The sequence below is a fragment of the Tauraco erythrolophus genome, chromosome 8, assembly GCF_009769465.1.
Source record: "Tauraco erythrolophus isolate bTauEry1 chromosome 8, bTauEry1.pri, whole genome shotgun sequence".
Classification (NCBI taxonomy): Eukaryota; Metazoa; Chordata; class Aves; order Musophagiformes; family Musophagidae; genus Tauraco; species Tauraco erythrolophus.
In genome coordinates this window covers 19,886,808-19,913,855 of record NC_141472.1, presented here as the reverse complement: position 1 = coordinate 19,913,855, position 27,048 = coordinate 19,886,808, and the positions used below count along the sequence as shown (strand labels likewise).

Sequence of the window (27,048 nt, the reverse complement as noted above, 5' to 3'; positions counted from 1 at the left end):
CCTTTATTCCTACTGACTGTACAAAACACTAAAAACAGAGAATAAGTGACTATCAGTACCCGAGAGTACCTCCAACAAATTTACACAAGCTGTTCCATATAAGTCCATTTTTAACTTGAGCATATATTTACTTTTTAAAAACCTATTTGCTTTCAGCTCTGCTGAACTTATGAGTACTGCCCACCACTGTGAAAGATTTGACCACAACAAACAAAATATTGCAATTCAGTATCACAAGATGTTGTCACATGGTATTCTTCTTTCCTACAAAAGAATTAAGTTGGCAGATTATTTCCTCCTCCCACTCCCTTAAAATGCCACTTTCCTCAACCTTCAAGTAAGGGGATATTATGGATTCTGAAGGTATGCCTCACACTGCTTTTTGAGGAGCACTCTGCTTCAGTAGTGCTTAAGTAAGAAAAGGCAGTTTTGTCCTGGAGATGTACTGGATACCACTTAATACTTCAATGCGTATTTCCCCCTCCAAGACAAGGAGGGAAATTGCAATTTCTTGTACAGTTGAATTGTGAACTCACTTGAGCTAAGATGACATACAGACTATGCATGTATCTTCAGTTCCATAGGAAACGTTCAGCTTATTCTTACAATGCTGTATATTTACTCATAAAATTAAGTGAAACAAAATGAAATAGAAGATTTATCTAAGATTCTCTCATTTCTTAAGCATCAGGCTTACACTTGTGGTAGAAAGGAGGCAAAATAAAACATCTGTGTTCAATAACGGGCTGTGTCTGTCTTAAGTTATTGTCAGCCATAAATTCACATATAGCCCCCTAGGGCTTGTTCCCACTCCTTTTCGGATACCTCCCTAGGATCTTCTTGCCAAAGCAAAATTTTGTTTAAGTTCTGGTAAAAGAGGAACACTTTAACGTCAGATAGTTTCTCAATATAAAACTCTTCTGAGAACCATTCATAGCCAGTAGCAATTCTCAGGGATGTATTGGAGGAGGCTTATTTCTACTGAATAGTTTACTACACATAAAATCCTTGGCCTGAAGGTTGCAATAAAGTACTTCTAAGTCTTGAAGAGAATCTAGGATATCGAGTGAGAAGTTAACATAAAACTGTTCCTGTAGGAAGTGGCATTTCACAGTGTCAGTTAAATAGTTAACTGCAACCAAAATTAAGTATGGTGCATGTTAGCTACGAAACTAGTCAACTGCTAGGAAGTCTACTACAGATTAACTCTTACCTATATATTCAAACTCCTCTTTCAAAGCCATACCATTGTGAGAAAAACATTGCTGACATACAAGGGCGTACCTAGAAAACATGAATCATATATAATTACATACCTTTAAGTAACAACATGCTGAAGTAAGATACATTTTACCTTAGATATTGACTAATAGCTTGGATATTTACTCTTAAAAAGAAGTTTCCACTGTGAAATTACTATCCTTTAAATCACACTAAATCTATATATTAAACAATAGTTTTTAAAGTTGGTTTAAAAACAGTGAAATATTCTTAGCTACAATTTAAACCTCATGGTTCAACATATTTTTAATATCATCATTGTCAGAAAATAACACTCAAATTAAGCCTATACTTCATTAGATTACAGTCAATATGAAAAATTACTATTGTTAACATGGAAGCTCTGATACATTTGGACAGTTCTGAAAGCAATTCGAAAACATTTATCATGAAAATAAAGCTTAAGTGCTAAGATAACATTATTTTTTTTTTAGTTCAACATATAATTCATTCACCCAGTTGAGCATAGATTTTTCTCTTTGTATCACATAGCTAACACCACCCAAAGCAGAGATTAATTTTGTAAAAGTGTTACCATTTTCCCTACTAAGAGATTTCAGGTGAAGCACTGAGAAAGGGCCATTTATTTCATTATGAAAATTTCAGACAAATTAATTTGCAATTCTTTTAATCTTGGTGATTCTGGCTTTTAAAAAAAAAAGGTTAAGAAGCTTCCTATCTCTTAAGTGTTTAGGTATTTCCTTTAGCAACATTTTACCTGTTCTGAGGACCATCACCAACCAAATATTCAATAACTCTATCCACAACTCCTCTTTCTCGAGGAAGAATAGGTCTTGCTAAAGGAGGGCCTGGAGGATGAAGACCTAGGAAGACACGAATTATGTCAAAATTATTTTAAACTCTATTGCTATATATAATCTGATATATCACTGTGTGTGCTAGTGCAATAAAGTAATTGCACCTACTTAATATACGGTCATATTTTTTTAGTGCACTAGGAAAGCTGTAAGATTTTTAAACCCACAATAGTCAAAAGTTCCTCTTCTGCTCCTTTAGCTTATAATCTTATTAAATTACTCTATTTTTACACCCTGGATATGTAATTAAATTTATAATGTCTAAAGAACTTAAGGCATCAATAGTATTTAATGATTACTCACAAACACAGGCTTTTTAAGCAAAGAAAAACTCCTTATTTGAGTTTTCTTTATATACTCTCGGCGTTGCATATGCAACACTTCAAGTTTACACCAATAAATCTGGCAAAAATCAATCGCAACAGTAGTAGAACTAAAGTTGTTACCAAAGTATCACCCACCAGTTTCTGTTTAATTACTATACCGCATGAGCATATTCTCAGTCCGTGTTCAGTCTATATGTTAAACCTGTCTAGCCATTTGACATTTTGGTAATCCCATGTTTAACAGCAAGTTGGACAGTTTCAGATTTTTGCTTAGTCAAAGAAGCCAGAAGGCCACTACTAAGATACCATTTTTCATATCTCATGTGTTTAAAAAACTGCTATCAAAATAAAACTCCATTAAGAACAGGTAACAGCAATAGTTGGTACCACCTTTTTCACCTCCGTTTACACATGGCAGTTAAACAGTTAAAGCACAAACTTGTCCTTCCACAAAGTTTTAAACCAGCAGTGCAAGTTGCCAATTTCCATTTCCATAGCTTTGAGTTCCTATGTCTACCTTCCTTTCCAGCCTTAAAACAGAAGATGCCAGGCATAATGAGCAAAACACGATTCGTAAGAAACTCACTCTGAATCATTCAGATGTGACCATGCAAATAACTAAGTATCTGAAACCTTCCCAAGGACGCCCCTGGCCAAGAGAATTTTACACAAGCACAGGAGATATTAAGTTACAGTACTTTCAACAAATAGATACCAGACAGATAGTCTTGAACGCAAGATAACTAAGTCAGCATTCGGAGGGGGGAAGGGGGAAGACTTGAAATATTTCCATAAGACCTTTATGAATATTACATTCAAAGGCCACAAAAAAGGGTGTTTGAGTAGGACAACAAACCAGTCCTTTCAGAACTCTGAAACTGAGACAAAGAGGTCAGCTTCAAGCCATCTGAAGACAAAACTATGAAACCTGACAGATGAGGCTAAGCTTAATGCAATGACAAAACTACTTGTTATAATGCAGAAGTCCTATTCAAGCCTAATATAGTTAAGAAAGTTAGACAAAAAAGAAACAACTAACACTAGCAGGTTTCGTACTGAGATGAGCATACAGTAATGTGAAGCCATGCAAAAACTAAGTATATTTCATTCTTACAAGTAAAATTCTCAAGGCACAAAAAGTGACAGTGTTTTTGCAGGGAAAAATTCTGGCTTGTAGCTACTCTCGCTATATCCAGTAAAAACACATACAAAAAGCATGACTTAAAGGAAAGGCTTTTAGGGACCACAGATTCAGCCTTCAATTCTTTTTTCAATTTGCTGTACACTTCCAGTATTTTTCTTGGGAAGGTATGTTTCACAGAATCCCCCATAATGCCAAAAAAACAAAGAGGAAGCTAAAGGGTAAAACAAACTAAACCCATTGTCTGAAGATGCAAAAAGGTATTTTAAAAAAAATCCAAGTAAAGGACTTCCAAGAGAGCAGAGTTTGCTAGCAAGTTGAACTAATTCAGAAGGATGTTTAATTGAAAGATACCATGGAAAAAAACAGTGGACTTCATGCTTCTCAGAAGACAGATCCAGCTTTCTTGTAGCACCTTACAGGGGACAGCACCAGGACATGCACAAAGTCACAGCTGCCAACACAACCGATGCTCTTTCATAAACATATGAGCAGAACAAATACCTCTTAAGTAAAGTATACACAGGAAAAGACAACAGAGCAAGTCTTACTATTTGATAAACTGATCCAAGATGGGCTTTAAGTTTAAATACAGCACTAAACGTAACTGCCAGCAATTATCATCTCAAGACTTCTACCTTTTAACCTTCAGAGCAACAAAGGAAAAAGGAGTAACTTATGACAGAATGCACTACACTGTAGCAAACCTCAAGCTCAATACAGTATACAGATAACCTCCATCCTGTATGGCAAACGTCAGAAACAGGGTAAGAATCAAACTTTTCAGCAGGGACCTCTCCAAGCGCTACACACAGAACGAGACTAATCTTGCCACTAAGGTTGCAATATTTCTAACAGGACAGCCTGTCAAAACACCTCTCACCGATACTGGATAATTGACCTAAATGGACTGTCCTAATCTTCACAAGCACAATAAAATTTGATCAGAAAATACTGAAATTTAGAACTCTTCAATAAACACAAGGAAGTTTCATGCTCGACACAAATGTTTTCAAGATAACCCCCATTTTCACAAATGAGAGAACTGAATTCAGGAGATATCAATCAGTGAACGCATTACCAAGTTATTCCTGTATTCTGTCAACAAGCAGGAATCTAGATTAAGAAAAACCCCTTACAGCAGCAAGGCAGAACAAATTCAGTGCAACATAAACTGGACCTAATGTTTCGTTTCATAGATTCTGAAAAAACTGTCCAGAGAAGACTTCAGGCAAAATGTGTTTCCTAAAGCTTCAAAAAATCTGAAAGACCCAATACTTCCATTAATAAAGTGAATGGACAATGTCCGACATAGGTGTGAAGTAAAGATCTGGAGCACTGATATAATCTGCAATAAAACTCTAGAATTTGTGAATTTTGTGAAATTTGTGAATGAAACTCTAGAATTTTGTGAATACCTGGCTAACGCTCAAATGTTTATTTAGCCCTATATTCAAAAGACTAAAATTTTCATATGACCTGTATATCACCAATATATGAAACTTTCTAGAAGTTAATAAACGAGGTAAAGATAAAATAAAGTTACCTAGAATGAAACATCACAAGATGCTCCAAGAACAACTTCAATTAGTTGCCTACTAATAACTCAAACCAACCATCTTTAGTTCTCATGCTGTTATGGACATCAGTAATTAATATAAACATCAAAAGCAATCATTGTAGGAAGACTGGTCATTTCTACAAAGCTTGGCAAACTCTCAACTACCTGCTGGTTATTAATTTTCAAACATATGGGAGCTCTGTGGTAATACATGTTAAATTGATTCTCCACTACAAAATATAGTATAACAAAAATGAATTATTAATTTTCTCTAAAGTAGAGATAATTAAGGCTACTTATATTTGTTGCAAGCCACGCATAAACTTAGATGCAATGATACTACTCTTATAGATACTGAATTTACATACTTTTCACTACAGCTACATGACTGAGATTTTATACGCCTGCAAGGTTTGGGGAAATTCAAGAGAAAACAGTGCTTCCACACTAACTGACAACTGCAGTGGCTTCCAATGCTATCCATGGCAAAATAATACATTTGATCAAAATACTAGTTATTAGTGAAAAAAAAAATATATATATATGTGCCTACAAAGCATTATCACAAAAACTACATTAAATATTTTAATTAACAGGCTTGGCAACCGTCCTTTCAAACAAGTAATTTTTTTTTTCCTTTTTCCTCTAAAGCATTTCTGCAGTAAAGGCTGAATTTCATCCAACTTATTCAATGTGCCTGAATCTTCCCCTAAGAATAAAACTATTATATAGCTGATATTATTTTATTACACAGCTATTTTCTTAAACAAGGAGAACGCGATTTTAAAGTCATTAAGGAATTTTCAGTAAGCAGGTTTCAGTAAACGTGGTCTGTAACCAAATGACCCAATTTCCTGGTGCAAGGAGCTGATTTCTGGTACTTCAAGATAAGCAAGACTTACTAATAACTTGCCTTTACATTTCACTTCAGGGATAAAAAACAAATTTAGCAGTTTCATGATACAGGTAAACAATTGCTAACAAAAAAATAAGGCTTAATAGACTCCGCAGAAAAGAGAGATCACAACTTTTCATGACAAGTTTATTCCATTACATTAAACAATATGAACAGGCACTTTAACGTTCAGCTGTCCAAGATCTTCCATTAAGAGAGACCAGGTGTTAACGTTTTACGTACAGCCTTACTTTAGATTGTATCATGCAAGCTGGTAAGTAAGGACATACAGTTTGAGACTTGAGTAACTTAAAGTTAAGAATCAGGAACACAGGGAGGAGAAAAACATTCTTGATCACTGTGAAAAGAACAAAGAACTACTCCACATTACAGTGGTGCTCAGGAGATTCTTGGCAAGTTGCATCCCTTCTATTTTCAAGGCAGCATTTCATCTTTCTTACCTTGTGATCCAACTTGCCAGACATCCTGCAACAAATGAAAGGCCTGGCACTAATCCGTACACAGCCTTACCATCCATGAGGAGAATGGGAACAACGCCTCCCTCCCAAAACTCTAAAGTTTTGCTATCCCTCCTCTGGAAATCAGTTCATGTTCTATTTAATAAATTCCATCCTATCTGAACACAAAGGGAAAGTTGTTTTCATAATATGAAACTGAATTTTAAGGAGCACTCATTTCTACCAGATTTCAACCTATTTTGACTCTTGTACCAAAATAACTGCGATTTTAGGAGAATTCAGCTACAACATCAACAACTTTTCTGCTGTGTTTGGTATTTTACATTTTAACCTAGGAGTACAGATAGCATGACTATACCTTCTAGAGTAAAAACTTAAATAAATGTCAAGATGCATGTTAAAAAAATATGTGCAGGGTTTAGTGAGAAACATGAATGCATTCTGAAAGTGTTCTCCTCTGTACCTGATTTATCTAAGTGTAGAGCTCTTCTAAACTAAGAACATAAAAAGGTATGCTATACTGTTGACTACAGAATACTGCAAAGTTTTATTGCCATTTAAACAAAGAAGCCATAACGGTTAAATGAGCTCAGGCAATAGGTTTCAGCATCAAAAGGTGCCAGCTGTAAAGAGTTATGGCTAATTGAATATGGAACTCCTGCTTAATCAGATAACTGCTCTGCTATTTCCAAATGAAATGCCATTTCCATACTGTCTGAAAATGGCCTATTTTATTGGTAACCAGAGAAAACAATATAAACTGTAAATAACATTAAGTGCTCTGTTTACCCATTCCAGGCACTGAAGTAGCAGGGGATCCAGGGCGTCTTGGTAAAACATTTAACTGCGAGGATGGCACAACAGTTCTTTCTGGGGGCCCACTCAGAGCTGATGTGTGTCTCTGCAGATTAGGAGATGCTGGAACCAGTGACTTCGGAGAGCCTTGTTTGAGAGTCGTAGGCGAGGGTGTAGAAGCACTTCTTTGAGCTGTGGTCCTCTGACGTATTTCTGACAAGAACATATGCATATTGAATTTAACATCAAGCATTATAAGCAAAAGTACATTAATAGTGTTATTCCAATCGGCAAATTACAGAGTCAAACAAAACCAGAAAGGTCTGTAACTAGAAGTCACCAGCTGCCTGGCTGAGCACGCCACAGAAATGAACAGCACACAGAATACTGTACTTCATTAACTGTTAAACACTCAGGGCAAAACTCCAAAAATTAGATGCCTACCTTGCGATTCTGTTCTCTAAGGCAGAATGTTGGAGATATGAGCAGTTAGATTCAAACCACAGTGCGCAGACAGAACTGGGCACTGGTTTTACTCTATGGTTTAAGCATGCTTCCAAGTACTTAGCTTTCCATGAGACCAAAAACTACACAGTCAATGTCTAAAATATCCAGGCTAAATGCCCACAGTTACTAAAAATTTTTCAGATTGGACAAATGAAACAATTCTAAAGCCAGAAGAAAACAATGCTTCATTCAGATCATAGTTTCGCTCACTTTTTTCAGTAACACTCCAAACAAGCCACGTGCCTGTATTGTGACAAAGCAAGAACTGGCTCTGCTGGCACATGTCCTTACTTCTATCTCTTCTCACTCCACACTCAGAGTTAATATTAAGTCACTATTATGAAAAACTTAATAGGTTTCCTTGGTTGTTCTTACCTGAAGCCAGAGCTCTCATTAACACCAATGAGAATATCATCCCAGTAATATATTAAGGTTTGGATACTATATTATTCACGCAAATCTCAAGTTATATTATATTTAGACGCAACTTCGATACCCCAAACAAGCCAGGAGAGTGCTCATGAACAGCAGTCACTATCATCTATTTCTCATCCCACCTATACCTAGTCACCTCAAGGGAGCCTTTGAAATAGACTATCCACAACAAATCAAATTGAAATGTAACCCTCACTTCAGGGCTGTGGACATTAACATGGTTAACGAGTGACAGCTTAGTCTCTAAAAGATACACCCCAACAACACCTACACTAAGGTGCTAGTGCCCTACAAAGTTAGTGTCTAGCACTCACATTAGCTGCTCATCTTCCTTCACAACAAATAGAATTTTAACATTAGAATTGGAGTTTAAATTCATCTCCCTAAGTTTCAAGATCAGAGATATGTTATCTGCTGACTTTGTATCAGGCTGGAAGACTTAAAATCCTTAGCGGGCACTGTTTACAGGTCCACTGGCAACCAGTCACAGGGAGATGAGTGTGCTGAATTCTGAAGCAATGATCCCTGTCCCTGAAAGTACAATACTACCATGCTAAGCTTCTGTATGGGCTGGAGGAGGCAGGGAGTGTGTGACATCAGCTTACACCAGCTAAGTAAGAGCTGCTATCACTGAAGTACTAGGTCAAACACCAGAAGAATGAATAAGAGACTCTTGGGTATCCTGAGTTAGCAACAGCACAAAGTCTTACTAAAAATCCACCTAGTTCAGTTACCTACAGAGCAGAACAAATTACTGGTTTTCCCCTGACACACCTTCATGTGCATGACTGTGCTACATCACACAACTTTATTGTCCAAGTTAGATCACCCAATGACTGTAAAGATTCTGTATTTTAACTTGGTTTTAGCAAGTTAAGTCTGTCCTCTCACTACTTAAACTGTTCAGGATAAGTTGGTGAGGTAGTTGCAGAAACCTTTTAGGTTTCCTTGGTGACCTGTTTCTATTTTGAAAACTGTTCCTGTGTTGAAAGTTTTATTTTAATGAAGAATTCATTTATGAACCACCTCATCATTGACATTTCTTTGAGAGTTTTCTTGGTGAGAGACCTTAGTAGTAACCTTTCAAGTCTAACTACACTAGAATAATTGCATCATCTTCAAGCCATCTGACCAACAGGCATGACTCATCTACCAACAATATATTGACTCTGCCCCATGATTTATTCATCCATACATTCAAGTCTGTGTCAGTTTCCACTTATTTACTAGTTTCAAAAATACAGCTAAAGGATATGCAATTTCTCAACTCTTCTCAGCTCCACAACCAAAAAAAATGAGCAATAAATACAAAGCCTAACTCCAGTTTTTCCAAGATCATTTTAAATATCTAAAAAGACATTTTAATCCACTCTAAAATTTTCTTCATTCTTTTTCATTACAAAGCCTGCTTTATTATGGTTTTACATATAAAAATGTCAAAGATCATGAGTAAAATTTCTACATTGGATGTTACTTACTACATTTTGAAGGCTGTCTTCCTATATCATGTGGTTTAAGCATGTCAATTTTGGTTGCTTAACAGCTCTGAGTCTGTTTTGATAGGTCACAGATATATTCACATTTATTCTGAGCCCATAATACACTATTTCTAAGAAACTCCCATGCCACTTGCAAGAGCTTTGCCCCTTTTGCCTGTTCTTTCTGAAGGGTCACTTTTGGCAAGCCTCCATTAAAAAGGTTTTCAATTTTTAAAAAGTTACTGCTAATTTAATGACTCTTTCCCTGTATTTTTGCTCCTACGAAGATGTTGAACCCAAGTACTTTACAGTGATTATTACAGAGATGTGCTTCAGTAGTTTTAGTCTCATTACAGAGATAAGAACACAAGACTCATTGCTAGTTTCCATAAAATTATATCAGGTTATTCACAAGGCTTTTTTTTTTCTTCCCCTCCACTTAGAAGTTCATTTAGCTTTCACTCTATTCTTACTTCATATTTAAAAGAGAACTTGCCAACATTCTGCTGCTCCCCAAGTAAGAGAAGTTATCCAAAGAACTTACATTATGAGAACATGAGAAATGTTCTCCTCAGCAAGACCAATAGCCCATCCATCCCAGGATTTCATCTCTTAGAGTGGTTGTAGATGTTATTTAATGACAACACACAAATCTTAATGCCTTCTTTTGCCTACATCTCTGGTACCACCCCCAGGATCCATAAACACATTGCCAGCGACGTTAGAGAGCACAGCCCTGTCTAACCATTTTAGAATCTCATATGGATCCTGTTGTCCATGAACTCCTCTAATTCCTTTTCAGTCTGCTGTCCTATTCCACAGTAACAGTCCTAATATTCTTCTTCAGAAACTGGATATGCTCTATATACTTCTCAAATTGCCTTATGTTGAGATGCAACGTGTTAATAATAAGCCTCTTGCAAAGCTCCAGATTTCCGTAACTCAGGTTCCACGTTAGCTGAGTCACATGTCCATTGGATCCCAACACTAACACAATATGCAGTTACGGCTGATGTAGCTTTAATGAAGCTTTGCAATTTTCCAAGGTCTTTTCTTCCTTGATTGATTTTTGTGCATCCGCAAACCAACTCTATGAAGATAGATAAATAACTTAAAAATAGAACTTTTATTCTTCAAGCATGCTGGAGTCCAAATTCTGCAGTTATTGGCACTGAACAATACAGATACACAAGTAGACACATTACTTAACAGGGCTACTACTCACAACTGATGATTCAGTATGATCTCTTAAAAAACATTAAAATATTGTCAGTGGTGAGACAGCTGTATCTTTCAAGTTTACAAGCATAACTATTTTATTTCTCCCTCACTTCAAAACTCCTTGATTTTTGTAGAGAGGAATATATCATTTTTAAAGTGCTAGAGCAAAATGCAGGTCAATATATAGTTCACATAACTTTTTGGCTTTAGTGGCAAAGACCAGCCAATAATTTTCTTTCTTCCTCCTCATGCCTGTACCCATCCCATAGTTTGCAATATCTGTTATTACATTATTTTTAATTCAGGTCATGGAATGATCTCATTTGCAACACAGCCCTGCTAGCAGTTGTATTAGCACAACGAAGGGAGCAGGTATCAACAACAGGATATCACTGATAAATATTTATTTCCACTGCCAATATATACTCACCCTATTTTTTTACATACGGCCTAAGTACAGAGTAACTACATGCTTATTAACTCTACCCCCTCAAAACATTTCTGAACAGACAAAATTGCACTTCAGTTTTCAAATTCCTTTCCTTCTGGATTTCCAGGTGCTTTCTTATGCCAAACTCAAGATTCATCTGAATCATCTGTTAAAACTACCATTATTTAAGAAGTGCATGTCAAAATCACAAAAATTGCGAAAAGAGCTAAATACATATGAAAATTGGGGCCCTATGAGCTGTTTTTCTGAGAATCAACTAGTATGTAACGCTGATTAAATCTGTCCTAATTAGTAAGATGCACAAGTTTCCATTTCAACTGGTAAGTCAAAACCATATCAACAGCTGCCTTATACACAACATTGTCCAATCCGATTACACATTGGACAATATTTACCCTCTTTTCAAAGACTCAATAACAGAGCTCAAGATGAGGAGTTCTGCTGCCTGGCTAGTTTGTCTCCAAAGTGGGCAAAGAGATCAAGGAAGCTTTAATGTTAACTTGTTAACAGACATTTTATTATTCCCAATCACTATAATTCTGTCACATATTGCATACAACAAAGTACACCACAACCACATTAAGTTGTCATGTAGTTACAGTAAGTTATATACGACACAGAATAGAAGTTAGTATTTGTGTTGGGCAGATATTATTTAGTGTGAACAGCAATAAGCTAGTAGGCTTGTGATAGCTAAAAATCAAAATAATTACTGCACATACCAAGAACAGGTTATTTTAAAAAATGCCTCCACAATTTCAGAACCTAAAGCCAAACACAGCGTGTCCCTCCTGAACTATAATGCATCTACAATAGTCTGAATATCCACTTTTACATGGACAAAAAGCAGCATCAATTCCAAATTCAATGGGTTAGAGAAAAATTGGAAAAAGAGAAAAAAGGAAGTTGTGCTGATGTGAACAAAATTATATAGAATCATTTAGGTTGGAAAAGACTTTAAGATCATCAATTCCAACTGTAAGCCATGATAACGTACAAAACTTATTTTCAAAAATCCTTTCCAAGGCTAAACTGCACTATTATTCAGGATAAAGTAAATTGTTTACTTTGATGTGGATGCACCCAAAGAAGCTGAATAATGTTTGAATCAGAAGTGTACTTTACATTTTCTCAATTGTGTCCCCACTTAGAGGTCTCTGGTTCACACCACAACAGTCTCAGAGAGCAGCACTTACATTCTTCTCAAATGAAACTAAACTGAAAGTTGCCTCCTACCAGGTCCACGAGACCAGTTTACAGCTAGCCCTAAATAAAAACTCCTAAACATATATAGTGTGGGCAAACTCCTCAGCAACAGCTGTTTCACTCTACAAATCTACTCCTATTATACCACGCTTATTAACGTAGATCACAGCCTATAGCGTCTGGGTCTCAGAAACACTTCTAGCTCTCTCAGAACCTCTCCCTCATAGCCCTTCCATTAACAGTCAAGTCAAAAATCAACACAATACACCAACTAACCTGCTTTTGACTCACTCAGAACCCTGGATCTAAAGTACATACTCTGTGCTTTGTAAACCCAAACATACACCAGACTAGTTACCTAATAGAGACTAAGCAACTCATGTGTCACCATAGCTACTTACACAGTCCAGGCAGAGGGGAAGAGCACAATCATACAACTCCTTAGGAGTTTCAAAAATGGTGGTGATATCTCTTAATGAAGCCAGGGTGACTAAAGACTTCTCATGTCTATTTAATTTACAGCTAGTTATCTCCAAATCTCTACATAGAAACACACATTTCCAGGCAGTCTCATCCCCTGATCAGCATTAATTGCATTCTACAAACAGATCTGTCACCCTGCTTCTGGAGGGATTTCTAACATATCTCAAGGAGAAGAATGAATATAAAGAGGCTTTTTTTTTTAAAAAAAAAAAAAGACTACCTAAACATTACAGGTATGACAGAAAATTTTTGGCAACCACCCATGAGCTGTATTAAGACAGAGGACAGAACAGGGTGTCGGAATGGCCTTTCAGCCTTAAGCTATGAATGCTGCAGAAGTGGAACGATGGGAAAGACAGGTAAGGAGCAAACTCGAGAAAAAGCTGTTGTGTCTAGGACACCGGAGGAGATAAAAGCTTTACTGCTAACATGCTGCACTTCAACTACTCACTGTCAATGTCAACAAGTATGGATGGGCTAAAAATGTTTTCATGACAATTTGAAGCTAAGCAAGAAGAACATAACAATGTATTTGACCATGTAGTTTATAAACACTTTTTTTAGTAAATCCAGGTGCTCTGCGCCCATCAAAACCAGCACTCCAAGAGCGAAAAGTGAGACAAATAAAAGTGTGGTTACTTATAAGAATTAGATACAGAGCCGACAATTCTAATATACGCTCTAAAGCAATCTGTTTCTTTATGGAAAGTTATGCACATCAGATTCTGCAGTTCATTTTGACCACCAGCCCCTACAGGTCTAAGTTGGTTATAACAGCAAATTAGTACTCACACTTAGAGGCAGATCTTCGCAGTTATCTTCAGTATTACAATACAAGGTGACTTTTATACTGTGCTAATACCAGCATTTTCTGATTAATTACAGCATATTTTACTCAACTTTAAGAAAAACTTAGTAGTTGTTTATTTGTATAATTTTTTTTTTTAATTTATAGTTCACATTTTTAATGCAAACATTCTACTAGAAGAGTGTGGAGGAGAGATCTTTTCAGTCTTGAAACCTGTGTGTGCAATCTAGAAACAAGGTTTCCTTGAAACATACACACAAGTTTTTTTCTATTTCTTTTATTATTTTATTCAAAAGCACATTTAAACCAGCAAAGAATTGTCCATTCTTTGCATCTAGAAAATATCCGATTTCTGCACTAGCTTTGTGGAATCTCTTCATCCACCATTATAAAGGTAGCTTAAGCATGGCATTAGGAAAGGTCTAACTAGCCAGAAATAGAAACAGAATTGAAAAGTTAAGTCAATGAACATTACATAAGGTTTGAAAGCACCTTAGCGTTCTAGAAAAAAAATGTAAATATGCCACAAGAAGTTAATTTTCTCTCTGCTTTAGCATCAAGCAGCATTAAACATCCTGCTGTCTAGAAGAGCATCAGCCTTTAGTAATAGGTCCCTCGTCTGAAAAATACGGAACAGTACTGGGCATAGTCTAATAAACAGTCTATTAACCCTAAATAAAGGTCAATTGATCTACAAATTTTATCACAGAGAGACTTCTAAAGTGGAAATTGCTATGACAGACAAGTATCTATGCTAAAGAGCGCCATTTTACAGGGCTATTACCTTGTCCAGGTCTTGGGGTTGCAGATGTTCCAGCAGACGGCAGTTCAGCCTCCTGCTAATTAATTATAAATAACATTATCTGAATGCTCAGCTCTATAGTACCTTTCATATTAAATCAGTATCAATACCAAGATTTTTACCTTTGCACTTGATTCTGGATCAAACCTTTCAAGAATTAATTTAGCTGTCTTGTACGTTTCCTTCTCCATTACTTCCTCCAGCTGGAAACAAAAGGTTCCACACATCAATACAGAATTCTTCAAAGTATTTTCCCATTTATAAGCAACTTATTAACATTACCAAAAGGTGAAGCTCAGTCCAATGAACTAGTAGCATATTCAGATACCTGCAGATTTGCTGTATTCAATGGAATTGAAATTTTGCTTTCAAAAATAGTCTCTAAACTCTAATGGGCTACTTGTATTTAACAGCTTTATTGCAAGGAAACACCAAATATTGCTAATTGTTTACATATAATGAGGAGAATAATTACATGCACCAACTTCAATAATGGAATGTGCAAAAATCTATCAGCCATCATTATTGGAAGTTATTAGACATGACAAGCGAATGACAGGCAATTCCTTAGATTTATTTCCTCATAGCACTTAATGCTATTAATTTAAGGAAGGTCGTTAGCCAAGCGCTTTACAGAATAAAGTCTCTGTGCCAATTAACTGCTGTCAGCATCGATTTTAGATTATTTATTAGCAGAAGCAATTAGCTTGCTGCAAATGCTGTGAAAACTCACTAACTAGAGAACAGTCATGGAATTTGCTCAAATGACTTTAAAGACTAGATCTCCATCTTTACAGCGATTCAAACTGCTTTTCAGAAAAAAAGGGGACATGTTAAGAATTTAAATAAAAAAATTTACTGAGAACTATGCATACTTTAGGGAGCATAATTAAAGCACTTCATTATTACAGCGTTTTATTTACAATGCACTCAAGTGGCTTTATAGCTAATACATGGGCTTAATTAAAAAAGTAATCACTAGTAAAGTATCATTTTAGTGGTTAACAGCCAACATCAGAAGAAGCCTAACTTTAAAACAGAGATAGCTGAAGTTATAACAAATAGCTAATATGTATAGAAATCATAATGCATTTTACAGTATCTTAAGCAGACCTTTTCTCCTAGATATGCTGACTAATGGCCATGTCCAGCTAAAAGTGGGGGGTTTGTTTGTTCTTATAAGTTTGCTGTTGGCATAAACTGCAAAACTGAAAAGGTCAGCGGTCAAAAAAATTAAATTCTCTCAAACTCATTTATCACTGCTAAAATGACAAATGGTGCACGTTAACATGACTTTTATACCATTATTTAGCTGGTGAGAAACTAAAGTTTCAGCCATTCTGTGTATACAGACCTTGTAGGGGGTTTACCTTTAGACAGACTTCAGAATTACAAATAGTCCTCAGAAGCTAAATAAAATTCACTGGATTTAACGGATACACAGTATCCATTTAACAGCTCACTCTGACACACACTACCAGAAGTTTAAGGCAAGGAATACTACTCAGGCTGTTCATTAACAACTGTTGAAACAAAAGGAAGTGAAAAGGGAAGTAAAAATCAATTTCCTAAACATGTATTTCAGCAAGACTTTGGAGTTAACCCATTAACTTCATAAAACAAATGCCACTCAGTGCAATAAGATCAGAATTAAGAGTCTAATAGGAAAAAATAAAGTATTTATTGCTTATAAAAGTGAAAACCATAAGGTAGACCGTTATATGAAGGGGTAAGGTTAGCGAGGTGAAGCTGCAAAGCAGGGAAGCGTTAACAGTCAGTGTCAATATCTGGCCCCCAAATCAAAACAAAAAACATTTTACATCAATGAACTCATAATGCATGCAATTGTCTTCATAGCCACAAAGGAAACGAGAAATAATCTTCTGCAGAGCAAAGCGACCTTTAGAAGAGAAAAACCAGAACGCTCCACTATCACTTGCATTAGATAAGGAAAGTGTCACTTCTTACTATAGCACTATTAGATAGGATGGTAGTTATTTGTGGATATATAAGATTTGCAAAAACAGTAACATTATTTTGAAATGGAAAAATTCAGCTCTCATCACAAGATTCAGATGGCAAGTTATTCTTCATATTACATAGTTATTGGCTAATTCAACAAGTTGAAATTCATACGTAGCTTTATAATTCTAGTAAAGCTGAATCTGAACAAGAATTCAGTTTCACAAGTGACTACAAATTTATTGAAAATTTATAGAAATTGTCAAGATTTCTATAAGCACACTCAAAGTTCTCATGGTTTCACTTCTAGGATATATTTCTTTAAAATAACTGAAATTTGGCTGACAATACCAAATAAGGAATCAAAGAGGTCAAAGTTTACTTACTCCTTGAGCAAACTAGTATGATTACTAGAAGCAAGTAAGAGTCTGAAAATTTTAAATACTATCTCTACGTTTGTGTAGCAGAAGAAACTGGCTTGTGCACTGCCACAGTAAGCTCGTTTATAAAAGCACATCAACACACTGACTTCGGGATTATTCGCCATCCTGAAGCATAACCTTGGAAAGGTTAACCTAGTGCTGAGCACTGGCTCGCTAACACCACAAATTGCTCAACACCTCCTGCTCTTTTGCTATAAAGTACTCTTCTCCGAGATCCAAAACTTTTCCCACAAAAACATTTTCTACTTTCTGCCAGGGGTAATTCATAGTCTATTATCAAGCTTAAATGCTGAGTATCCAGGATAACAAGTGAAGTCTCTATGAAAGCTAATACCAGCCTCATCATGGATTTTTCAAACTTATTTCATGGAATTAACCGCATTTTATTAAAGAAGCGTGGTCATGTATATGACCTATGAATAATTACATGGATGGCCTCCTTTCCAACTGGCAACCAAGTAGAATTCCTGTGGCAACGACATCAGTTGCCTATACTGAAAAGTAATATGAGTAATGTATTTTAAGCTTCTTGTAAATGTGATTTAGCAACTGGAAGTCCGAAGCACTGGCACAGTGCAGACTACTTATTCCTCATACCACCACGTGAGTTCTTAAATTGAATTACTTGGTATGTCAAACCTAACTATGGAGAGGTATTACTTTATGTTCACACAAAACCACAAGATTCATTTCAGTCTATGATGTAAGAAATGCAAGTACACATAGTAAAAGTTTCCTTAAAATAGGAAATAAATCATCTGAGTGACAATAATCATGTGTACTCTGATAGATCCATGTAAACAGTAAAACAACTGAAGTAACTGTTTTGTGTGAATGCTGCATGAAAAGAAATACCTGATTCTATGATTCACCAGTAAATATGATTTTTAACCGTATTTTGAGCTTCCAAATGCCTGTTCACAGTACTCTGCAATATACTGCGTAGACAAGACTGGGCTTATACAACAATCAGCTCCTGGTAGAGTTTTTGTCACATACTGAAGGTTATCAAATCTGCCCCTTTTCTACACCTGGAAGGTTAAAGGTCTGCAGTTCATTAAGCAGTAGTTATTTTAAATTAAAAAAAAAAATCATATGCTGCATTTTTTTCCATTACTAACATAACTCCAAGGCAGCCCTGAAATCAGAGGGTTTTTTTATTAGAAAATTAACAGATGCAACTTTCTAAATTCTTACCTGAAACGGCTAGGAAGTCTAAGTCTAATATTCCACTCAGCCTACTATAACAGATGAGCTCAGCAAACTATCGCAAACTTTAATTCTAACATTAGCAAAGTAATTACTATACTATCTTCACAACTCTGTCCTCAGGCTAAGAATTATCCTATCTTTAAGACTGCTGCTTCAGGTAAAGTCTCCACTAATTCCCATTTATAGCAGCTTAAAACATGTCCTGTGCCCTTGCTTTAATATGCTTAACCTTCTGAACTTGCTCATCTATACACATTCAGGCTTAAGGGCTGACATCCTCATTAACTGAGAACTCCAAGGCCAAAATTACAGCTACACAACCACAAACAGAACCGGAGTATCCCTTACAATCAAGGAGAGAAAAAACAAGTTGTATCTTGAAGTACCACCTTAATTTTAGCTAATGAACTTCGTCCCTACCCCCAATCCATAAAGAAACACTCAACATGTTTTAAAACATTCACTAGAAAAAACTAGTGTAGAGTCAGTTCTGTGGAAAACAAGTATTACAAACTTTGAGTCAAAGGATAGACAAAATGAATGTCTATTTATATTTGTCAGTTACTTTACCCACATGAATATCCATGTGATTATGTCACCAACAACTGAAGCCTTTTGAACAGAACTGAAGTTCTATGGAGCAGCTCATTGCAGTCACTGGGGCATTACATCTAGTAGATGAGGAGCCTACTCCGTTATAGGTACCCTTCAGCACGTAAGTAATGTCATTAGGGAAAAGATGAACCGCATGCCTGCAAAACAGAAGTACTGTAACATTTTTCAAATGGAAAACTGTCTTCAATATAAAATTTCTCCAGCAATTGGGTAGCTGAGCTGCAACGAAGTAAAAAACCATAGCTGTTGTGGCAGACTGGCAGTGCCTAGACAACAATTTGCTTCACAAACAAACAGGAAATACATAATTTACCTGTCCCAGATACTTCAAAGATCACAACGTAAATATCTTCGTAACTAATCCTATTTGCAAACTCAGCAGCAAATCAGAATCCAACAGGGAAAAAAATCCTCTCCCTCTCTCCTTCCCATTATTTTACTTGGTAAAGGTTTTTGTTTTGTTTCACTAAAAAGTAGGTGTTGCTACAGTTATTCATAGCCAAAGATATTCCTAAAGAAGTTAAATCAAAAACAAGACCAAATCTGAATATTATAAAAACCAAATTATTACAAAATGCAGTTTTATAAGTGTTCTTATCTAAAATATAAATTGTATTCTGTCTCATTACCTGCATCCACTTGTGGCTCATTTTGACATGCTAAGTTTCATGTACTATGATTCAATTGCAATGCTTAATTGAATACCTTTAAATTATGATGAAACTCCCGAGTCAATCTCCTGAGTGAAAAATACCAACACCAATACCAATGTTGCAAATAAGTCTTCTATTTCTGGTTCCTCGCTAAGAACCAGGTACTCACAAGATCAGGAGGCAATAATAGACGTTTTATTCCCCTCAGATTGAAAAATAGCTGAGTTATAGGTTACTGAACTTCACGGAACTGTTTTACTCATCCTATTTAGAAGTATGTCTTTAATGATTAAAGCTTGACATGAATGTATACAATTGCAATTTATATTTCCAGGTTTTAACTCTCCATAGTTACATTAATTTCTGTATTGTTCACAAAGCATTTGTGCAGTTGTTTAATTTTTAACTACTGCCAGCTCTTCTACAATGTTGGCTTGATTTTTTTGTATAGGCAAAATACATACTCACATCTTGTTTCAACAGCAATTCTGAAAGTAACAAAACTCTCCCCTTTACAAACCAGCTTTTTCCTGACTAATATTTCATTCACTGCCTTTTCTCTAAAAGAGTGCTTCTCACACAAAAATTCAGTATTACTAGTTCTTCTAGAATATGAAGATTTTCACGATCACAGAAGAATAAACTTAAACTGAAACAAAGGCTTTATAATTAAGACTCTAAACCTGTTTTTTTCTCCATTGTGCTTTTTCTGTTCCAAGAACTTTCCCCCCCGAAGCTAGTCAATGACTATGTAAATTGGAGAGATTATGAAAACTGCTTAACTGAAATTAGTTAAAGTTACAAACATAGTTATCATACTCATTTATTTTGTTCTCAAAAAAAGTAAGCTTCTCCAACCCCTTTTTATCGCCTCTCCAACGAAAAGGCGCTTCCATTTAATAGATTCCTTAACATGAAGATTAGCAGACAGAAGTATTAGCAAATCCTTTTTACCAAAGGACAATGATGTAATTAGGTTACAAGTTATCATTTTTACATCTACATTTTAAAAGTAATAAAAAAAAACAGAATGGAAGATGACTGAAATTTACCTGACTCCTTTTTGGTAGCTTCGTTGTGGGTTTTCTATTAATTTAGCTACCATGGCAAAATCCAGAAGGTATGAGGAGAACACTTTGCGAAACTCATTAACAATAAAGCTTCATAATACAACTTTTGGAGTTTTGGGGGAAAGGCGGGGCTAGGAAGGAGGTAGTTTTTGGTTGGTTGAATGGTTTTTGTGTTTTGGTGGTGGTTGTTTTTAAGATTTGCCTTGCAAGGCAGGCAATGAAGCCAACAACATCAGTAAATAGAGAACTTCCATATGGAATTATTAAGTAGAGAGGAAACAGCTTCCAATGTTACAAACGTCACAAAGAGTGCAAGTTATCCAAGACTTGGAATCTTTTCCATTCTAAATTTGTCTTACTGAGATTAAGTGTTGATCCAGTTGAAGCAAGTACCCAGCACACACCAGTTTTATACTTTTAACTCATCCACACAGCTCACAAAATAGATGACCTCAAGACGACTGATAGGATTGATACATGACAAGATAATTTTTTTTTTAGAGGAAAGAATGTGATGGAGAAAATACGTAGTACAAAAATAAGATGAAGGAGGACAGGAATTAAGTAGTGAAGCATTTAAGGTATGTTACTTGATGAAAAAGTGAATCTAGGCAAGATAGAAGTCCTTTTTGCTATTTATGAATAACACATTAAGTGATAAAGTAACTATTAAAGATATAGTTGCATTCCATGTTCTTAAATCAGTGCAACATCTAACACTTTATAATCCTAAAGTAAAAGAAGTAATCAGCAATGAGTAGGTTAAAGCATACATTTTCTGACAAAACAGAATCATTTTATATAGATCTAGCAATATTAAAACAGGTTTAAGTTAAACTACAAGGAGGCAATTTATTCTCATATGCAAGCAATCTTTTGTAATTTGGGGGTAAAGAAAACCTTGTGTGATACTAGGAAATGTATGATAACAGAGAAGCGGTAATAGTTTCACCTCCCTCTCTCCACTCTTCCTCTATGTATTACAATCAAACTCAACTTGTAGAGATGCAAAAACACTTTAGTGGACCACAGCAACTAGTTTTTCTCGAAGCTTTACTTACTATTTTTTTCTTTTGAGATTTTAAATCTTCCAGCGCATCATCTAAAAGAAGGACATCATATATTAGTTTTCAAATATAAATAAGAGATAATTTCAGCACGCTCTAAACATTGAATTTCTGTGATCTCCTGTGAGATCAGGAAGTTACGCACTGACCACTACCGATCGATCACACAACATCAGTAAACTTTGCATAAAATAACTAAACTTTTTATGTGAAAATAAATCATTTTAAATCCTGAAACTGCTTATAAGTTATAGCCCACTGTTACCACTTTACAGTTATAACTATTAAAAAGTTTTATGTACCATTTCCTCATTAAGCAAACCAATTCTAGCCAGTGCCCTGCTTTGACCTACATTAAAATGGTACAACAATGGACCAAATACACTTAATCTCATGAGTCAAACTACAGAAAAAAAAGCTTTAGGTCTAAGTATTAATATATCTATTTGAGTACCAGATTTACTGGCTTCAGTATTTCACATAAGCCTCTTAACACACGCTAGTTTCAAATGCCAGGTCAATTCTGAGCTTCAAATCTCACTCTCTTTCACCTTTTCAATACTTTTAGACTACAGCAAAAACCTCAGTTTTGCAAGAAAAGCTACCAGAAGGTCATTTTACTACTAAATGTTAAGAGACTCTTACAACTAGTAGGCACAGCACCTAAACTCCCTAAAAGGAAGGGAAAGAAAAAAGGTCAAATGCATGTGGGATTTTCCTTTAAGTCAATGCTTGCAGCTTAGCACTCATGGAAAACTCACTGTAATAAACCATCATCTAAAATAGAAAATATTCTCTCAATAAATCCATTTTCTACTACCTCCTTCGCAGCAAGAGTTTAACAAAAAACTTTACAACTTTTTCCCATTATCAGTTGTAGCACGAGCAGTTCACTTCCTGTAATATATAGCTACTTTTTACCCATTTTTCAGTTCTCAAAAATAGGAAGAGTTTCACAGAACTACAAGAAGCAAAACCAAAACCCAAACTAAATACGCACTTTTTTGTATCTTTATTTAAATATATTTAAGTATGCTATACACCCTTTTTAAAGTTACTTCAGGAACACTACTGTTACTTGAAATTAAGGGAATACATAATTACTTGAACTTTTCCAGAATGCAGAAACCCATTTTGATAGAATAAAACACTTTATTAAATGTACAAAATACTTAAAAGTTTATGGAATGAAAAGGTAACTACAACAATCCCTTATTAGTTAAGTCAAATACATGGAACAAGACTGTATTTAGCACTGGGCTGGACCACAGTTGACAGACAATTCCAGGAGTTGCTCATCTTTAAATTAATAAGGTACCTCCCTCCACCAAATTTCACATTTATATTAGAACACAGCTTCTCATGTAGCCCCACACAGACTAACACCTTGAAATGCACTGCAACGCAGTATGGCATCATGTAGACAAACAAAATAGCACAATACGGTCAGCTGTTAACAGTTACTTAAGAAACAGAAGCTGCTTTTGGTACAGAAATGCCTAGAACAACTTCAACCACAGCCTCCCACAAAGCAGTGCAATCAGTTTAAAGTGTGGGAGTTTGTTTCTGATCACTTTACCTCCTGTGTTCAACAAGAACCTCAAGAAACACCTGCCCCTTAAACGTGGCCAAATGGCAATTACTGCAAAGTTCTCTCAAGAAACCAATATATCTCATCTTAATTAAACCTACAGAAAAAAGAATTCATACTAGAAAAGTCAATACCTGCAAGATACCTCATTTATTTTCTCCACACTTTGGGACAGATCAGCCTAAATCTTCCTCAACAGTTGTTTGCCTGACCAGTCTTAAAAACTGAAATTCCGTAATCTCTCTACATCACCTTTCCTAGTGTAGGAATTTTCTGCATTCAGAGCATGGTTCCCAAAACTGGTGTATGCTGGTTCCCAGTACAGAGCTTTATAGTATTAAATAATCATCTCCAGTGACTCACTGTGTTATACTAACTTATCTCAGAATAAAAGGCTAGCTCTGAACCACTCATTGCTAGTTTGCTCTCAGCTACGTTTTCTCTTGCTTTACTACTGTAACTCTTGTGCTGCACATTGATTTCTCTTTTCCAAATACAGGACTTGTATCTCTGAGGTAAAACACTTCATTTTTACCCAATCTCTGGAACAACGCAGAAATAATTTATTTTGGCATGTTCTAACATCTACTAAAACCCTTTATACACAGGTTCGACAATAGCACTAGACTTGGTTTTATGCTAAAAACAGCAATGAAGACACTTAAGTAAACTAGGAAAACATACATACAATTCTTTTTCTTATCCAGCCATGAAATGCAAATATATATTTGCCTTAGAAATGAATCACAGCACCACAGAATATATGGACAATTTTATTTCTACATAAAAATGCATGTCCTATGCTTGCATATCAAATGCAAACATTAAGTTTAAGAAAAATTCCAAAAGTGATGTTTAACTCATAAGCTGTCACAAATTAAATACATCATGTTGTTCTGCAAGTCATAAAACATAGTGCAACACTGAGGTTTTCCTGTATTATTGCTCCCATCACTATGAGATATTGTTATAGGCTGGCCTGTTTTCAAAGAAAGTCTCAAATGAATTTTAACTACTGCAGACAAGTGCCACAGATGCAGTTTTTAAATTTTGCATTAGAATGAATCGGTATGTTCTTTAACAACTTTTTATATATATTTGAATACCTGCATTACTTTTTTTTCTGTTACATGACTCACGATTTCCTTAGCTCTCAAAACAGCACAAAAACACCTGCTTATCCCTTTTCTGCTCAGGAAAACATAAGCATGCTTTGGAGAACTTGGAAGAGAAAAAGCTATCTTGACAAATAAATTAAACACATCTGCTATAAAATTCTTCTCTTTATGTATGAAGATAACAGATTAAGACTTGCAAGACGCAAGTATTAAGGGAACTACTACTATTGTTTATATTTCCTTTCCCTCACTCCTACTTCTACACTGTATTTTACTCTATTACACTTTGAAGTATGCAAAGACAGGAGAAAGTTACCACAATTTTCTAAGTGAAGTGAAAGCTTAAGCAGTTTCCTTCTTGTTCTTTCAAAAACTGTGTGGTAGAAACAATAGTTTAGCTAATGATACCCATTTCAGCATCAACCAAAAGGCTACTCTTCTCTTCCTGGAAGCCAAATTATCCAAAATATTTACATTTTCATAGCAAGCATCATTCATAATTAGTTCCATATTTTAAAAAAGACAGAAAAAATACTTACTGTTCCTTTCTGTCCTTTTGGAAAAGAAAAAAATGAGCAGTGTTCTTATAAACCAGATTCTTTAAAACAGAAAGAAGAATTATATTAATGAAAATATATTACAGTAACCATTTCTGAAGTCATTTAGCAAACAGGATAGTTAATGCAGAAGACTTACCAAATGAGATTTAACTTTGCAAATACAAAGAACAGAAATCTTCAAACAATATTTATACAAAAAACTAAAAATTAAATTAGTATCTTGTCAATAAGACATCAGCATTGTTCTAAATAAAATCCTCCTGTCTATTAAAATTTAACCAAGTATTACTATAGGTAAGAACACCAAGGAAGCAGCAGCAAGTAACATCATCACTTGCTAAAGCGTTCAGTGGGAACTTTTTAAAAATCAAGGTATGTGCAGCTAGCTGAAAATTACTTAGTCATCACTTCTTATTTGATAGATTTATGATGCATGTTACCCAGAAAACCAAGCTTAATAGCTAAGGCCCAAAATTAAGACCCAGGAGATTTGTGTGAAGAATTCAATACCAATGAAAACCATGATACACAGGTATTGTACGAACGCTCTCCCAAGCAGAATTAACCAACCTGACTCCTGGCAATCTTAGAGCTCTGAATCCACTCAGTTTCTGTAGGGTTTCAGCTGACTTAGCTCAAACAATGGAGCAGTTTAGCTGTGCTCAAGATAAAGTTAAACTGATCTATGATCATTTTACATTTGAAAGCTCTCTCAGCAATCATCAGGACTTCATTTCTTTTAGCAATTGTAAACAATTCTAAGCTTTAAGTTGACACTTTTCCTGGCAAGTTACTCAGCCTAAGCCAAGTGCTAAATCTCATACTTCAAGCCCTTGCAAGCATCTTATCCAAAACCCTCCTAGTGCCAAGAACTATATAATAAAGCCCAAAGTAGCAATGTTTCATTTAAGAAAAAAAATTCTTTAAGGCTAGAAAGGTTCTCTGAATAACAGCTAGCGTAAGAAAGCATGCAAAAGGCTTTAAGATTTCAAATAGGGTTTCAACTTAACTCATAAGAGCATTTTCTGTATTTATGTAACGGCTGCCCAGTTCAAAATGCTTTCAAGTATTAACAACACAACCTGAATTAGGGAAGTTAGACAAGGCAACTGGAATATGAGTGTGTTCTGGCTTTGGCTGGGATAGAGTTTTCTTCCTAGTAACCCATTCAAGGTCAGAGAAACAGATAAAGAAGTTTAACTCTATCCCATGTTCAAAAGTGTGCTGTAATAACTACTCTGAGAATGCAGATGGCTTTGCCCACTTACAGAATGCAAGATGTGTAGCTTCATAAAGTATCAAAACAAATAAACGTTCTACAGGGTTTGAATTGCCTTAAAGACTGTGTTACACAGACAATAGCATTATTGCTTTTTTACTGTATGCTTAATAAAGAGTCTCCCACCTAAAGTTGTGTTAAATAATAGATATATGGTAGGACTTCATGAAATAAATAACATTTCATCTTTAAAAACTTTGAGGTGAAACTTTAATAGCAGACCATTTCAGACCAATTTTACAAAATAAAAACATATTTTTCTGAAAATCAGTACATGCAAGATGAAACAATTTAATTCAAATTAAAATCATTTCAAGAAAAGCCTTCTTCCAACATGCTAATACATTTCTTCAACTTTTAAATGTATATTGAAATACCTGAAAATTAATGCTCTATATTCCTAGAACTTAACTCGCTCTACCAGCATCAGTAACTTGCCAAGACCCTGAGGGAATGACCTAAGGCAGAAATAAGTTGGTGACTGACTGCAAGTTGGAAAAGGCAGACATATTCCAGTTTGATTAGGGCTGAAAAATCTCTAGAGCTGTTACTGGGCAGCACCAGGCATTCAGCATGGAGTCACCTCTTGACCGAGGACAAAGACAAGCTGGCAGCTGCTTGCCATTCATATCTGCCAGAAAGAGCTGAAGGGGAATAGCTGAAGAGAAAAATCAGATAAGCAGTTGCGAGTCATAAGTGAACGACAGTCTAATTCCAAACGTTAGCAAGCAGATATCTAATTCAGATTTTTATAGAAACTCATCAGTCAAAAAAAAAATAATTGGAGGACA

At 35.5% G+C, this 27,048-nt stretch overlaps 1 protein-coding gene across 5 annotated transcripts in view; it reads right to left on the bottom strand.

Annotated features, from left to right (window-relative positions):
- LNPK (lunapark, ER junction formation factor) overlaps nt 1–27,048 on the bottom strand; it is a 44,221-nt gene that overhangs the window by 8,369 nt on the left and 8,804 nt on the right. For 3 of the 5 annotated variants that reach the window (XM_086615444.1, XM_086615447.1, XM_086615446.1), the window contains exons 5-11: nt 24,958–25,016; nt 21,704–21,744; nt 14,810–14,890; nt 14,670–14,724; nt 7,291–7,509; nt 2,000–2,105; nt 1,214–1,284 (exon numbers count right to left, since the gene is read on the bottom strand). In XM_086615444.1, coding sequence (XP_086471570.1) covers nt 1,214–1,284; nt 2,000–2,105; nt 7,291–7,509; nt 14,670–14,724; nt 14,810–14,890; nt 21,704–21,744; nt 24,958–25,016 — 632 coding nt within the window. The remainder of the gene's footprint in view (nt 1–1,213; nt 1,285–1,999; nt 2,106–7,290; nt 7,510–14,669; nt 14,725–14,809; nt 14,891–21,703; nt 21,745–24,957; nt 25,017–27,048) is intronic. The other 2 variants (XM_086615443.1, XM_086615448.1) reach the window with 1 other exon arrangement.